We start from the raw sequence: 13,561 nt of genomic DNA, 5'->3' as shown, positions 1-13,561 counted from the left end.
GCTCATTTTAACATTACAAGTCTAAGAGGGCTGTATATCTTTTCTAATATACTAGACCGGAAGATTTCTATATATACAGTATATCCTAGACAAGTGGCTCATATGTAACCTTTTATTTTGTCTTCGACTCTTTCTCGTGTCTACTGAAGATACATCTCGTTGCATGTTTCTTGCTTTCAATCAATGTCACCATTTGCAGTGGTTACTTTTACTTGTTTAAATGTTTTTGGACAATAAATCTTTTTTGTTAACAATGGTGTTTCATATAATTTGATGAAACAAGTTAACTTGTAATTCTTTATTACGTATTCTTAGTAATATCACTCAATCGTCAAGGGAAAAGGGATCAAAAAGTTGTAGGTTGAAAATGTTTTATTCACCCAAAAGCAACATCCCTTGGTTGCCAGCAAGTATTCAAAAGTATGAGGTGAGAACCTCCTAAAACAAAATCTTGTTCTTTTCAAACCAATAATACCATAAAGCACCCAATTCAGTGTCTTTTTTTAATACTTTTCTGTTGATGATATTGGACACTTGGAAAGTGCTTGACAAAGCATAAAAGTAGTGTGAATCCACAATAACAGTACTTGTAGTGGCATTTCATACATTTGACTTTTTTAACATCTATGAAAATGCTGCGATATTTTATGCAGCATTAAGTTATATTCCAGTATGATACCGGTGATAAGGCATTCAATTTCAACTTATTACATAAAAGTCCACAACCATATCATTAACACAATATTGTTGGCACTGGGCCTGAGTAGATATTATATTCAGGTACTTTAAACCAGTCTATTTCCTGAATATCACTGTACCATTGTCTGCATCATGTAATTTAGTCACATCCCCTGAGAACCACAGATAGCTGTGTGGGTAACTAAGGCTTTACTAAAAGCACTATCCAACTCCTTCACTGACAGCCATGATGCATCAGTTAATGGTAACTTGTGTTGTGTCCACTTTAGACTGGAGCAAATCTTTTTGGTTCCTTTTTGTTCTCAACCAGGCTCCCCTGTCCTTTTTACTTGGGTATACACTCACTGGTCAATATATAGAAGGTACACCACCCTGTTCATGAAAATGGATCACTCCTACAGACAGTGAGTCTTGTGGCTGAGGCTTGCTTTGTAATGCTGGCAGATTGGCATCGAGGCATTCAGTTACTATGTGATTGAACGTTAGAATGGGCAACGAGTGACCTGAGCGTGGTATGATCGTCAGTGCCAGGCTCACCAGATCCAGTATCTCAAACTCCCACCCTCCAGAGCTTTTCACACACAAGTGTTTAGGGTTTACCGAGAATGGTGCCACAAACAAAAAACATCCACTCAGCGGCAGTCCTGTGGATGAAATCAGCTCGTTGATGAGATCGAAGGAGAATTACAAGAATCGTGCAAGCTAACAGGTGGGCCACAAATAACGCTGCAGTACAACAGTGGTGTGCAGAACGGCATCTCGGAACGCACAACTTGTTGATCCTTGTCACAGATGGACTATTGCAGCAGACACCATACCGGGTTCCACTCCTGTTAACTAAAAACAAGAAGCGGCTCCAGTGGGCATGTCATCACCAACACTGGACAATTGAGGACTGGAAAAACATTGCCTGGTCTGTTGAATCCCAGTTCCTGTTGCGTCAGAGTCAGGACTTGGCATAAACTGCATGAGTCCATGGACCCATCCTGCCTGGTACAAGCTGGTGTACTGGTGTGGGGAATGTTTTTCCTTGATACCAGTTGAGCAACAAACGTTTCCGACACATTGTAGAATCCATGCCCCGAAGAGTTCGGGTTGTTCTGGAGGCAAAGGGGGCTCTGAGCTGGTACTAGATGTGTGCCTAATAAACTGTCCAGTGAGTGATGACTTCAAGGAACCTAGGCCTACCCTCTCAACATATAGGCACTGGAAGACCGGGACAGCAATGTGCCCGCACTGCGCCAAGAGCCCGGTCTTGTGTCTGTTGGCTGAAGGCCGTAGGCTAGCCCTTCCTCCTTGTCACCTTAGTGTTTTATGTACTGTATTTCTTTGGAAGGCTGACATGGTCCTCCCAACAGTTATTTTGCTCCCGAGACAGGTTTTTCCAAGATGCTCACAAGATTCTTGCATGATCATATGTGCTACATGTCCTTTCCAGCAAATAAACTATCAGAGCAGATTAAACTGATTTAGGTTTCCTCTTACATCTTTCCTTTTCAGTTCCCTCTTATTGTGAGATTCTTGAATCTTTACAGCCATCCCCTTGTCAATCGACTCCTTGAGTGCTACACCAAACTGCACACCCAACAAATGTTCACTTTTTTCTGTTCTTCTGTTTCTTGTGGGGCTTGTGGTTTTGCTCACTGGCTGAACCGTTCCGTGTAGCAAGCAGGACCTGTCCATCATTGCCAAATTGGAGGGTGTAGTCAGTGGCAGGCAAGGGTCTTCCTTGCTCATCCCGCAGGCGGGAAAAAACCTCCTGGTAAAGACCACTGAGCCGCTGCTTCATTTCCCGGACAGAGCGAAGGTTCTCTGCCTTTTGCTTCAACAGACGGGCCTTGTGGCGGCATAATCCTTCTACTCCCTCCTCGAGCTCAAACAGGACATCAAGCTTGCGTCGGCGGCAGTTCTGAGCGGCCATCTTGTTTTTGCCCCGCCTGCGAATGTCTCGGATCAGGTTGAGTTGGGCCTCACTGAGACAATGCTTGGTCAGAAGTTCGTTGAACTCCTCTACGGGCAGGTTGACAATGAGATCGTTGGAGAAGGGGATCTTCATGGCGAGAGCCCGGCGCTCATCACGGCCCCAAAGCTTATCATGCTCATAGGTTTTGCTGTAACGTGATTTTCCCTGCGTGGGAGAGGTGGCCCTTGGCTGGTTGTAGGTATGGTCGTGGCCCACTTGTTCCAGCCAAGGGAGGCTGTTGAAACGCCCAGGCTTCTGGTAGCTTGTGCTGCACATCTTACGGACTTCTGGGGAGTAGCCTCCCACGGCACCTTCCTCTCGCTTCACAATAACCTCCATGTCAGAGCTGTAGCCCACAGCCCCTTCGTCAGAAAACACAGAAGAGTCAGATGATGAAGAGGATGAAGAAGAGGAATAGGATGCCTCCGAGCTGCTAGGGGATGCAGGGCTGTGGCTGAAGTTCAGAGAAAGTCCAGAGTCAGAGTCTAACTCCTCCTCAAGTTGGGAGACCTGTGTTGGGTTGAAGCCTTCCTCCAGAGCCAGGTCCAGAAAACTAATCTCATCCAGCAAGGCATCATCCAATAGGGAGCCGAGTGGGCTAGGCAGGACTGGTTCCTCCAGAAAGAGGCTTGACTGAATGGAAGCCATGGGGTTCCCAACAGTGCCATGGGGTGCCAAAGGAAGAGTGGTATCTGTCAGGTCAGATGGGCCAAAGGTCAAGTTAAGGTCAAAGTCAGGTCCGCTGGAGGACTGACTGAGTGGGGCCAACAGGGGAACACTGCCCCCAAAGCTGGAGTTGAAGGGGTAACTATCCTGGCTGCTTCCGGGGAGGATTGCCTGATGAAGGCTGACATCCTGGTGAACGGGGTCCATCAAGCTGGAACTCTGAATAGATCCAGATTGTATTACATCTCTGCCAAGGTCCATATCCTTCCAAAATAGTACAAGAAGTTGGATTACATTGTATTATGAATTACTTTCAGGGCAAGGGTATTTCAAAGTTTATACACTTTGACATTCTAAATAAATTATGATTTTGTGAAGGGGATAAAATCAGAAACCACATAGGACTTACTTCTGGCTCCATGGTGGCGAGAATATCATGCCACTGCTGCTCCAAATCCAGAGAGGGATCCTCGTGGGACAGCAGGGGGGACAGAAGAAGCTCTCGGACAGGGGTTGGGTCCTCTCCGCTGGCTTCCCTCTGATCAACGCCAACTGGGTCTGACAGCTTAAAACAGAAACAACATCACAATGGTCAACAAACCTATCAATGGTCATCTCTCACCCTAGTACCATCAAATAAAACGACTGTACTGTACCTCTGTCTCCTCTCCAAAAGGGAAGGTGTCTTCCAAGAGCTGTAGACATTCCTGGAAGGACATTGAGGACTGAGCTTCCAAGCTGGCAATCTGAGAAGAGAACAGGAGTGAGCAGAGAGCTACCTGGATGGTGACAATGATTCCTTTCTTCTGAGCTGAACTGACACAGATGGTTGGAAATGATTAGGCTTTTACAGAACATGTTATGGCAAGAGGGTAAAACTAAACAGTTGGAACAGCGTGGCTTTATCTCAAACGTTTTGTAGTGTGGTATCAAATGTTAATTTCATTTCACTATACTGTATTTCTCCTTAGGTCAAGGAAACTCATGCTCCAGCTATACACCACTGATGAGTGCAAATGCCTTTTAATGATATGTGGCTGCCCCTGTTCCCAGAATTAGGTATAGTGGATTAGCAAGAGTTTCAGGTCTCTTCTAACACATAGGAGTGCAAGAGATTGGGGTTAGAAACTGCAGGTTTCTGGGTTATGTTTTTATTTTACACACATGGGAAGACTGCTTCCTATCTCCACCTCATCTACCCCAAACACTCTATCCCGCTTCACGACGCACAGCCAGGATAGAAAACCGATATTTGGTTTCAAGCAACCAGAGCATTACCCTTTCCCAAAGTGCACCATGTCTTACATTTCAACATGTGCGTTTTATAACATAATTGAACCAGGATGTCTAAGAACAAGTCCAAGGGTACAGGTATGTATGACATATGGACATTTTATAAGCCTCAGGACTGAGTCCCACCTGATCAGATAAATCCTGTGCAAGTTCTCCATTTGCACGGTCGTAAGAGTGTCCATCACTCCAGATTTCTCTCCAGGTGTCCACCACCAGCTCCTCCTCCTCTCCCTCCTCAGGCCTCTGATGGTGTCCAAGATCAGAGTGATCCTGCCAAAGCATATCTGTATCCTGTGAACACATGATAATAATTGAAATGTTAGGTGTAGCGATGTTATCTACACCTCCGTATTAAGCATATTAACTATGAAAATCAATCATCCATACAATGCCCTATGTATCCTTGTATGTTTTATTTAAGTTCTTGCTGTACTATTTTGCCCTACCAAGCAAAAAGGCAGTAACTGCTCATTTGGTCCAAAATTTGTTAGTCATTTTTGCTACATTAAATACATGCTTAATCATGTGGACAAGTATCCTGCCTCGTGTTTTGGAGAAAATGGGGGTCATATTAGCAGTAACTGCATAAGGTTACTGTGAAACCAAGGTAAGTAAAAGCCATTTTTTCTTAGTTCCACACTATGAGCAGTTACTTCCTTTTTGCTCGGTAGGGCAGTATTGTTAGATAGGACACAGGCCAGGAACAAAAAGAGAGAGGGGATTTCAGCCACCTTGCATTTAATCTGTTTATTTTTTCCATACAGGCCCATACATTAGTAGACATAGCATACAAACAGTGAGATGGCTATGAATAGACTTAACCTTTTCCTTAAGTTGGAGCTTAGTGATACCAACTGTTCCAGTCATGTCCCTAAACCAGTTCTAAATTTGCAGCTGATCCTCTCGCCCTCCACTGAAAGGGACTATTGGAGTTTGGGATGTTGCCATTTGTGATGCCCCGATTCTAACCTTACAGTACAGCGACCTGAGTGAAACTAACTAACTGACTGTCTTTGGCCTCTCTTTGGCTGTTTACACTGACTGTTTGATCTTGTGACCCCTTGAACAGTATTTGACAACATGTTTGAGGTCTGACCAGGGGTTGGAACCGAAATGATATACTACACATTAGGAATATTTTGGTAACGGAAAATAACATTATTAACCGGCTCTCAAGGTTAGAAAATAACAGTTCTGTTCCGGAAGAATATAGATCACTTTTGTTCTTGGTTCTGTTTCCCTTCCTCAAAATTTTTTTTGTCTGCTTTTCTGTTCTGTTCCCTGAACCGGTTCCAACCTCTGCCTCTGACCATTCCCTGAGGCCTGTGGTCCTGCTACTCTGCAATCACTTATGGGTTTGGGTCAATGTGTAGCTGAATGTGACTGGAAGGGATTGCACAGCATGTTTTCCTCAGGCATAAGCACAACATGAGAATTATTAGGTAAGGAGGGGTGAGGCCAAAGAAAGCAGCTCTGGACAGATTTGGGCATTGGATGGGGTCCAGAGGGCTCTGGGTATAGGGCTATACATATACATGTGCCTGTCTGAAGAGGTGATATACTACTAGCCTCAGCTAGTAAACAAGCATTGTGAAATCAAAGGTATGAATGTGTGCTAGAATGATGCCACCTCGTGTTACAAAACAAACAAGCTGTGGTCACAGGGGCAATGTTCTGAGTGAAAGATGCCTACAAAGCACTCCGAGTCCAAGTTTCCATGACAAGCATCTGTAGTTACAGCCGAGCTGGAGTCAACACTAACGTTGTCAGTTTGCCACCTTCCACAATATTGACATGTCACAATGTTACTGCCCTGAGAGGCTCAGACAAATGAGCCTGGCAGCACTTCAGTGTTTCATTGAGCAAGTCAAGGTAATAGAGCAGAGATTAGTTGTAATAGAACTGAATAATAAGTCCAGGAAGTTAAGACAAATTATAAACTGGGTGGTTCGAGCCCTGAATGCTGATTGGCTGAAAGCTGTGGTATATCAGACCGTATACCACGGGTATGACTAAACATTTATTTTTACTGCTCTAATTACGTTGGTACCCAGTTCATAATAGCAATAACGCACCTTGGGGGTTTGTGATATTTTTATTTAACCTTTTTAACTAGGCAAGTCAGTTAAGAACAAATTCTTATTTACAATGACGGCCTAGGAACAGTGGGTGAACCGCCTTGTTCAGGGGCAGACCGACAGATTTTTACCTAGCTCGGGGATTCGATCTAGCAACCTTTCGGTTACTGGCCCAACGCTCTAACCACTAGGCTACCTGCCGCCCCACTGATGGCCAATATACCACGGCTAAGGGCTGTGGCCTAAGAACAGCCCTTAGCCTTGGTATATTAGCCATATACCACACCCCCTCCAGCCTTATTGCTTAATTATAGCTCATGGCCTGAGGAGAGGTCCTTGACCCTTCTTTGTACGAATGCACGCAGAGGAAGCTTTGTTGACCTTTCTCCTCAAACATAATACTGTAGGACTGGTGATGTCTGGCACTTTAGACATGTCCAGTCTAGCCCTGTAGCAATAACAACATCTATAAGAGGGGGCGATGTGGTGGCATGCCCCAGACAGTACCACAAATTGCTGCCATAATATGATGCAGCTGGAGTTTAAAAAAAAATATACATCCCATCTGTCTCTGTGCAGTTGCTGCTTCCTGGATGAGTTAGTCTGGGTAAAGGTCATTATCAGGGACGCTTCGTTCCTTGGAGGGAACTAAGATTATCAGTATGTCTGAATTGTTACATCACGATTGTAGCCCCTAACTTGGTCTCAGATGGTCAGTTCAATATCAGTTACTGGGATCTTGGTTGACCCAGAAAGCATAACCATCGACGGAAGGAAGAGCATAACTAATGTTCCAAAACTAAATATTTTTCAGCAGGGATACATCCATGGGGGGGTTGGTGGGAAAACATGAGGCATGTAAATTTTGAACTGAGTACCAGTTAGCAATGCCAAAAAAACATGCCCTCCTGTCCAGAAATAGCCAAAAGGGCTACACGTCCAGTCTGAACTGCATACTTGGTCAATTGTGACATTGGACAGGCCAAATGACACCACTTTCTCTGCCCTGAGAGTGGCAGCTGATTTGGGAGGCTAAAACTAAAGCCTCCGGTGTCTGTGGATGTCTGCAGTCATTGTGGCTGAGACTGGGTACGCAGTCAAATGGCCCAAAAGACCAGAAGCCAGGAGATAGCAATGACACGCAGAGGACTAAAACAAAACAACCCCCATACTTTTCCCAATCCAAAACAAGCTCATTATGGAGTGTTGATGAGTCCAGTGTAGGGTGCATATTCAGGCATGTTGCCAAGCAGATATATATTTAGACCCAGCAGTGACTGAAAACTCCATACACTCCCAAAGTGACTAATAGTGTACCTCAGTGCTAAATGAAAGTGATTTGGGAATTCCCCTTCAAAGTCTAAGTTAGAGCAGAAAAAAGCTGTCCCCCGTGTTTGCAATGTTCAATAAATAAATAAATACATGTTTTAACTGTAATATTTTAGGCATCTTCTGATACTTTTATTTCCATAGTAAATTCAGGTATTATTGTGATTGCACTTCTAAACATGATTGGTGTACAAATACAATTAGCCTACACAGAATGTGTGTACTTATGACTATGCCAGCCAGTTTATTCCTACACCAAATCAGCTGGGCTGCGATGGGCGTGGAAAGCTGTATGTATGGGGAAAATCTGAACAGCCAGTGGCTAAAGTGGGACACGTTTCCAGTCACACACCCCTCTCTGGTCTACTTTCCCCTGACACACAGCAGCCTGGGCCCGGCCAGCGCACCCCTCACAGTTAATGGAACATGTCAACAAGCAGCTCTCCCTCAGCTGTTGAAAAACAAGGGGAAGTCCAGCCAAGCTTTTAGCATGCTGCTGCGTTAACTCCCCGTGATTCTGTCATTCAATGCCCAAAACCGTTGCTCAATGAGTGTTTTGGGTGCCAAAACACAGGCTCGAACAAAAGTGAGCAAATGCTAAAACATAATGATGGGGTTGTGACTTGGGTTAATTGTCATTTCTGACAATTAAACAAATGTAACTGTTGCAATACTGTTGGATATCCACACTTATCAAAAATAGACTGGATAAAACAAGACTTGTCTTGTTTTCAAGTTCAGCAAGTCCTCAGAGAATAAACATTGACTAATGACCTAAATCATTTGCCTCGTCATATATTGGATATTATACTTCTGCTATTGAAATCTGAAGAGGTCAGCCCACCAAACACCATGCCTAATATACAATCCCCTGAACTTTTTTACTAGAATAAAACAAACGTTATAACATGAAAAATATTTCACTTTCAGGCCTTCCCACACTGTACGTCGGATTCAGTCTTTTACGATTATCACGTTACCAAGTCAAAATCTTTATCAACCTGGTCAGATAGTATGATTTGCTTCAGTTTTTGTCATCACATTCTGCGATTGGCTTGAGAGGTTACGTCAGCTGACGTAAGCTAGACCAACTGCAGCGGTGTATTTGATCAGCGCATGTACCAGCAGTGCAAGCCTCCTACGCTTATGCACTAGTGAAGTGAGTTCAGAAACACTGAAATTATGTCTATTAATTGTTTTCACATGCAACCTTTATACGTCAGAATCAAACATGCTTCCCAAAAATAACATGGTCACTGTGGTAAAACGTTTATTTTGATTTGCGATTTTGTGCATTTATCAAAATCCCATTAGGTAGCCTGATTTCTGATGTCATGTAACGATTATTTGAGAAATCGTTCTTCTTGCAAAGCATGTAAACGTTTAAATCAAACTATAATACTAATCTGACTATTCAATCATATTATTGTGTGCATACTCAGTGCCGGCTGTGTTCCTATTGGTCAGTCACTGGGATTGGCTTGTAACACCAGCCACACTACACGATAAAGGCTCAACACTTTGTCGGAGGCTACGACCACACATAGTGGTACTTAAATCGGCAGACCTAGACCCTGTCACACAGCAACCGGATGTTCCGGTTTTGGAAATGGAAAGAGCCTGTGACACGACTTCTTCTTTTGGATGTTAACAAGGCTACACTCCATCTTAACTCGTCCTCTACGTTTACTAGATTGGTTGAACGGTGCAGAATGGAACCTCCCCCAACATTTTGTTTCCCTTCTCGTCAAGACCAGTAGGTAGGGGATCTAATTTCAGGCATGTCTTTTACACCTGCTAAGTTATGTTTGATTTGATTTGTTAGTCACACTGAATAAGCCAAGACGTCTGACAATCGTTTACAACCTAAGAATTTGCGCACAACGTGGAAATTGTGGCGTAAGACGGCTAAAATCGTACAGTCTGAATGGGCCTTTAGGATTAGTTATCAGTCACTTATTCTGAAAAGTAACCTACACTTCATTCTTGACTTGCAATCTTAGATGCATTCCCTAATGCTGTAAATTAAGGGATTTGTAAATATCTTGCAATCTCTTAGTTATGCAGGTTTGAAATTAACAGCATGATACAGCAAATACAACCAGGAAGCTTTCACTTGCTTGAATCCAAGGAGGGTGGGAACCCCCACTCTGTTTACTGTAAGGCTGTTTTCATACAAGGGTGTTCTTCTCTCCCAGTTAAGCCTCCTTTTATAGAGTGATCTCAGCCTCCAGTAAATCCTGCCCTTGATCCCTAATGATATATGACAGGCGTATGTATCACTTGCCTTCTGTAAATCAACAGTTTGATAGTTGCCTAATTGAACATACTTCTCCAGTGGCAGAGTCTTGGACTTGTTTGCAGTAATGTAGTTCACTATTGTATATCTAAGGATGGAATTCATTTGTTTAAGGCACTGCATTGTATTTGAACATTGAATAAGCTCTGACACAGCCAATTCTCTTGAACACCACTCTATGCTGCCACTGGTCTTACTGACATAGAGTGTAGAAGAGTTCACCATAGTTTACCTCTTCATAGAGATCTTCATCCTCATCCTCCTCCTCATGGCTTCTTCTTACAAGCGGCGCCGTGGTGTCCAGACTGTCCTCTCTGATTGGCCCGTAACCCGACTCCTGCGACCCTGCCACCACGCTTGACCTCATGACCGACTCCACCTGGTCACCCACATGATCCTCCAACCCACCTGCCCCTCCCTCCAGGGGGGCTGGCTGACCAGGAGCCCCCACCACCAGGACATCAGGCTCGCGCCGCACCAGCCAGGTTTCTAGCTCCGAGCTAGGCACCCGGAGGCGGTCCAGGGAGCGGACCCAGCCCAGGAGTCTCCGGGCTGTGAAGAAGCCGTCCAGGTCTACACTCTTGGGGTGGAGGTCCTGGCCATCCAGCTGGTTGTGGAGGTTGTGGAACTGAGTCTGGGTGAGGGCCGAGGTGGGGCCCAGGATCATCTCGTTCCAGGGGTGCAGGTAAGGGCCCACATCTACTCTGACGCCAACCAGACTGAGCAGGATGGCTACCTGGATCAAGCCCTCTGTGAAATATTTCTTCAGACACACCATGTCTTGTCTTCGGAGTTTACAGGGTGAGTGCAAGAAATGAGGGGAAAGGGAATGAAGACGTGGTGGGTGGCAAAATGCCAAGTGTAAGCCTCCGAAGACTTATTGTCTGTTGATGGGTTATCTATAGCTTCAAGTCAATGTAATAATGAGGGAAAATAAGGCTATTTAGGATACACCAAAATAGACATTATGGTGAAATAAAAAGTTGTGTATCCTCTCCTCTTCACTCTTCCAAATATCGTCAAATCCTATACAGACAAACACAACATGAAAAAATAAAGTTAGATAATACAATTAATTGACGAGTTATTTCAAAACAATATCACATTGAAAAGATCATTCATAAAATAAAAAGTAGTGAATCCAACGTAATTGATGTAATAGCAGAGGAAGAGGCTGCTGAATTCAACACCGTGCTATAATATCAGGGTCGCTTAGGGCCTCCGGACGCTAGGGGGCCCACAACCCAAAAATAAAATATTTTTAGATTAGTAGTTAGTAATCATGGCCAAATACCGACTGGGCACGTGGGCCCTGACCTCCATGGGGCCCCCAATGATTTTGTTAGTCATTCTCACTCAGATTCTATATTTATATGGCATAAGTCATTACAAAATGTGTAGAATTGCATGAATGTGCTTTAAAACAGCAGACATTTCTCCACCTCATAGCAAAATGTGTAGAATTGCAGGAAATTTGCTGTAAAACAGATTTGTTTTTTCTCTGCCCCATGGCAAAATGTGTAGAGTTGCAGGAAATAAACTTTAAAACTTTAATTTCTCTCTCCGCTGTCAAAAGGGGGGCCACTAAAATGTTTTGAGCGAGGTGGGGGGCCCCCCAACAAAATCTCTCTTTGGGCACCCAAAAGGCTTAATTCTGCCCTATATAAGATTATTGTACACTTAAGAGTATGACACATTGGGAATTTTGAAACATTCTCCCTAAAGATGACAAACAGGGAAGTGTTCTTGTTATCAACAGATACCAGTGACTTCACTTCGACCTACTTCCTTCTATTCGTTCTAGAAGTTGTTTGGTAGATAGCGCCAGGGCGGGTACTAGACAGACAGTGGTGAAGGTTACACCACATGATGTAATCACACTGTTACCCGGGAAATAACAAGCATATTCTGCCAATCAATGGGTCAATGAATAACTTGACAACACATTTCCTCAGCATTACTTCGGCAACTGTAGACTACTGTTTGTAATGTATTATGCCATGTAAATAAACTAGTGACCAATGGTATTCTGCTATATGTTTTCAATAGGCAAGTCTATTGCAGTTGCCCCTGCATGAAACGTCATGTCATATGAGGAGACAGTTCAACAAAAGATGGTTTAAATGACTGAACATGAACCTGCCTGACAGGAAGAATTTGAGAATTTAACGTGTAGGCTACTTCATCAAAGGGCACTGAACGACCCCGCGAGATCATTAGAGGTTCATTTAAAAATATCTGGAATGATGTATGAACGTCAAGGATATAAAAACTATTGACAATATTCCCCCCCCCCATTCTTCAGAAATGTCCCACTTTGATTGGCAAATAGGGTCCAGCAACTGAATATCCCATGTAAAACTGTTCTTAACTGTTCTTATTAACTGTGCCATAAACTCAACTTCATCTCAATTTAAGGTCTACAATGTGTATAGCCTGTTTACATATTTATTTACATTAATAACACCAACATTAGGCCTACATAAACGCCAAATAATACAAACGAGTGTCGGTAATGTCAGTGTCTTGTTTTGATTCTCTTACCGGACTATGGATACAAAAGTTGTCAACAATAGGCACATCAGTGGAAAAGCAGCAAACCCAATCCTTTTGGAAGATTTTCTATTCTGACTCTAAATCGGAGAGTGAAGACTTTTTACCCCTGCTCAGTTCACCACGCAGTTCGCTGTCCCTCCCTACATGACGTAAAGCCTACCGTTTCACTTTTCTTTTTTCTATAACTCTGCGGCGTCAAAAACCATGCCCCTCTATAGACTATACCGCCCAACCCTGCCAATGCAATGGCTAAACACAGCCACGCAGTGCGCAGGCTCCAAAGTAGAATATCATGCTGTCTGTCAATCCATCCCTATGTGCATTGCTGCCATCTGCCGTGCTAGAATGAACTAGAAAATAATGACATCCGCGCTGGGTAATCCAGAAAAGCCTCGCAACATGGATTGAATCACATATTTTAGAATAAAGTAGGCTCTCACTTGGAACAAGAGTAGTTCGTGTATGACATGTACTAAACACGTGCGATTAAATATACTACTGATAGGATTTATATGCATAATGTCCCATAATGCACTGCTTGGTCATATGAAGTAGGTGAAGTCACCAAAAACCTAATCGGTGTTAATTTTGGAGTAACGCGTAAAAGCACCGCTATAAGAAACTGACACCATTGTGGTTCCTAGAGAACAAGGACCTGACATCATTCACGAACTACAG

The 13,561-nt window shown here is 43.6% G+C and overlaps 1 protein-coding gene across 2 annotated transcripts; it reads right to left on the bottom strand.

The window, feature by feature from the left end:
• Nucleotides 1–357: 357 nt before the first annotated feature.
• Nucleotides 358–13,261, bottom strand: LOC115171002 (endoplasmic reticulum membrane sensor NFE2L1-like). Of its 2 annotated transcripts, none has more exons than XM_029727438.1 (6): nt 12,872–13,261; nt 10,560–11,353; nt 4,748–4,912; nt 3,985–4,074; nt 3,738–3,893; nt 358–3,547 (listed from the first exon to the last, which is right to left on the bottom strand). In XM_029727438.1, exons 2-6 carry the CDS (start codon nt 11,103–11,105, stop codon nt 2,294–2,296), a joined length of 2,211 nt encoding a protein of 736 aa, XP_029583298.1. In that variant the 5' UTR covers nt 11,106–11,353; nt 12,872–13,261; the 3' UTR covers nt 358–2,293. The 2 variants fall into 2 exon arrangements, with proteins under 2 accessions (XP_029583298.1, XP_029583297.1); XM_029727437.1 differs by having other exon boundaries at nt 358–3,592; nt 12,872–13,256.
• Nucleotides 13,262–13,561: the final 300 nt, after the last annotated feature.

Source organism: Salmo trutta, chromosome 32, assembly GCF_901001165.1.
Source record: "Salmo trutta chromosome 32, fSalTru1.1, whole genome shotgun sequence".
Lineage (NCBI taxonomy): Eukaryota > Metazoa > Chordata > Actinopteri > Salmoniformes > Salmonidae > Salmo > Salmo trutta.
This window is presented reverse-complemented; position numbering and strand designations above follow the sequence as displayed.

Coding starts and splice junctions, on each gene's coding strand:
- LOC115171002 (XM_029727437.1), bottom strand. CDS start 11,105: ATGGTGTGTCTGAAGAAATATTTCACAGAGGGCTTGATCCAGGTAGCC. Junction 4,075..4,747: donor CACAGGATTTATCTGATCAG/GTGGGACTCAGT, acceptor TTCTCTTCTCAG/ATTGCCAGCTTGGAAGCTCA. Junction 3,593..3,737: donor TCGCCACCATGGAGCCAGAA/GTAAGTCCTATG, acceptor CTATTTTGGAAG/GATATGGACCTTGGCAGAGA.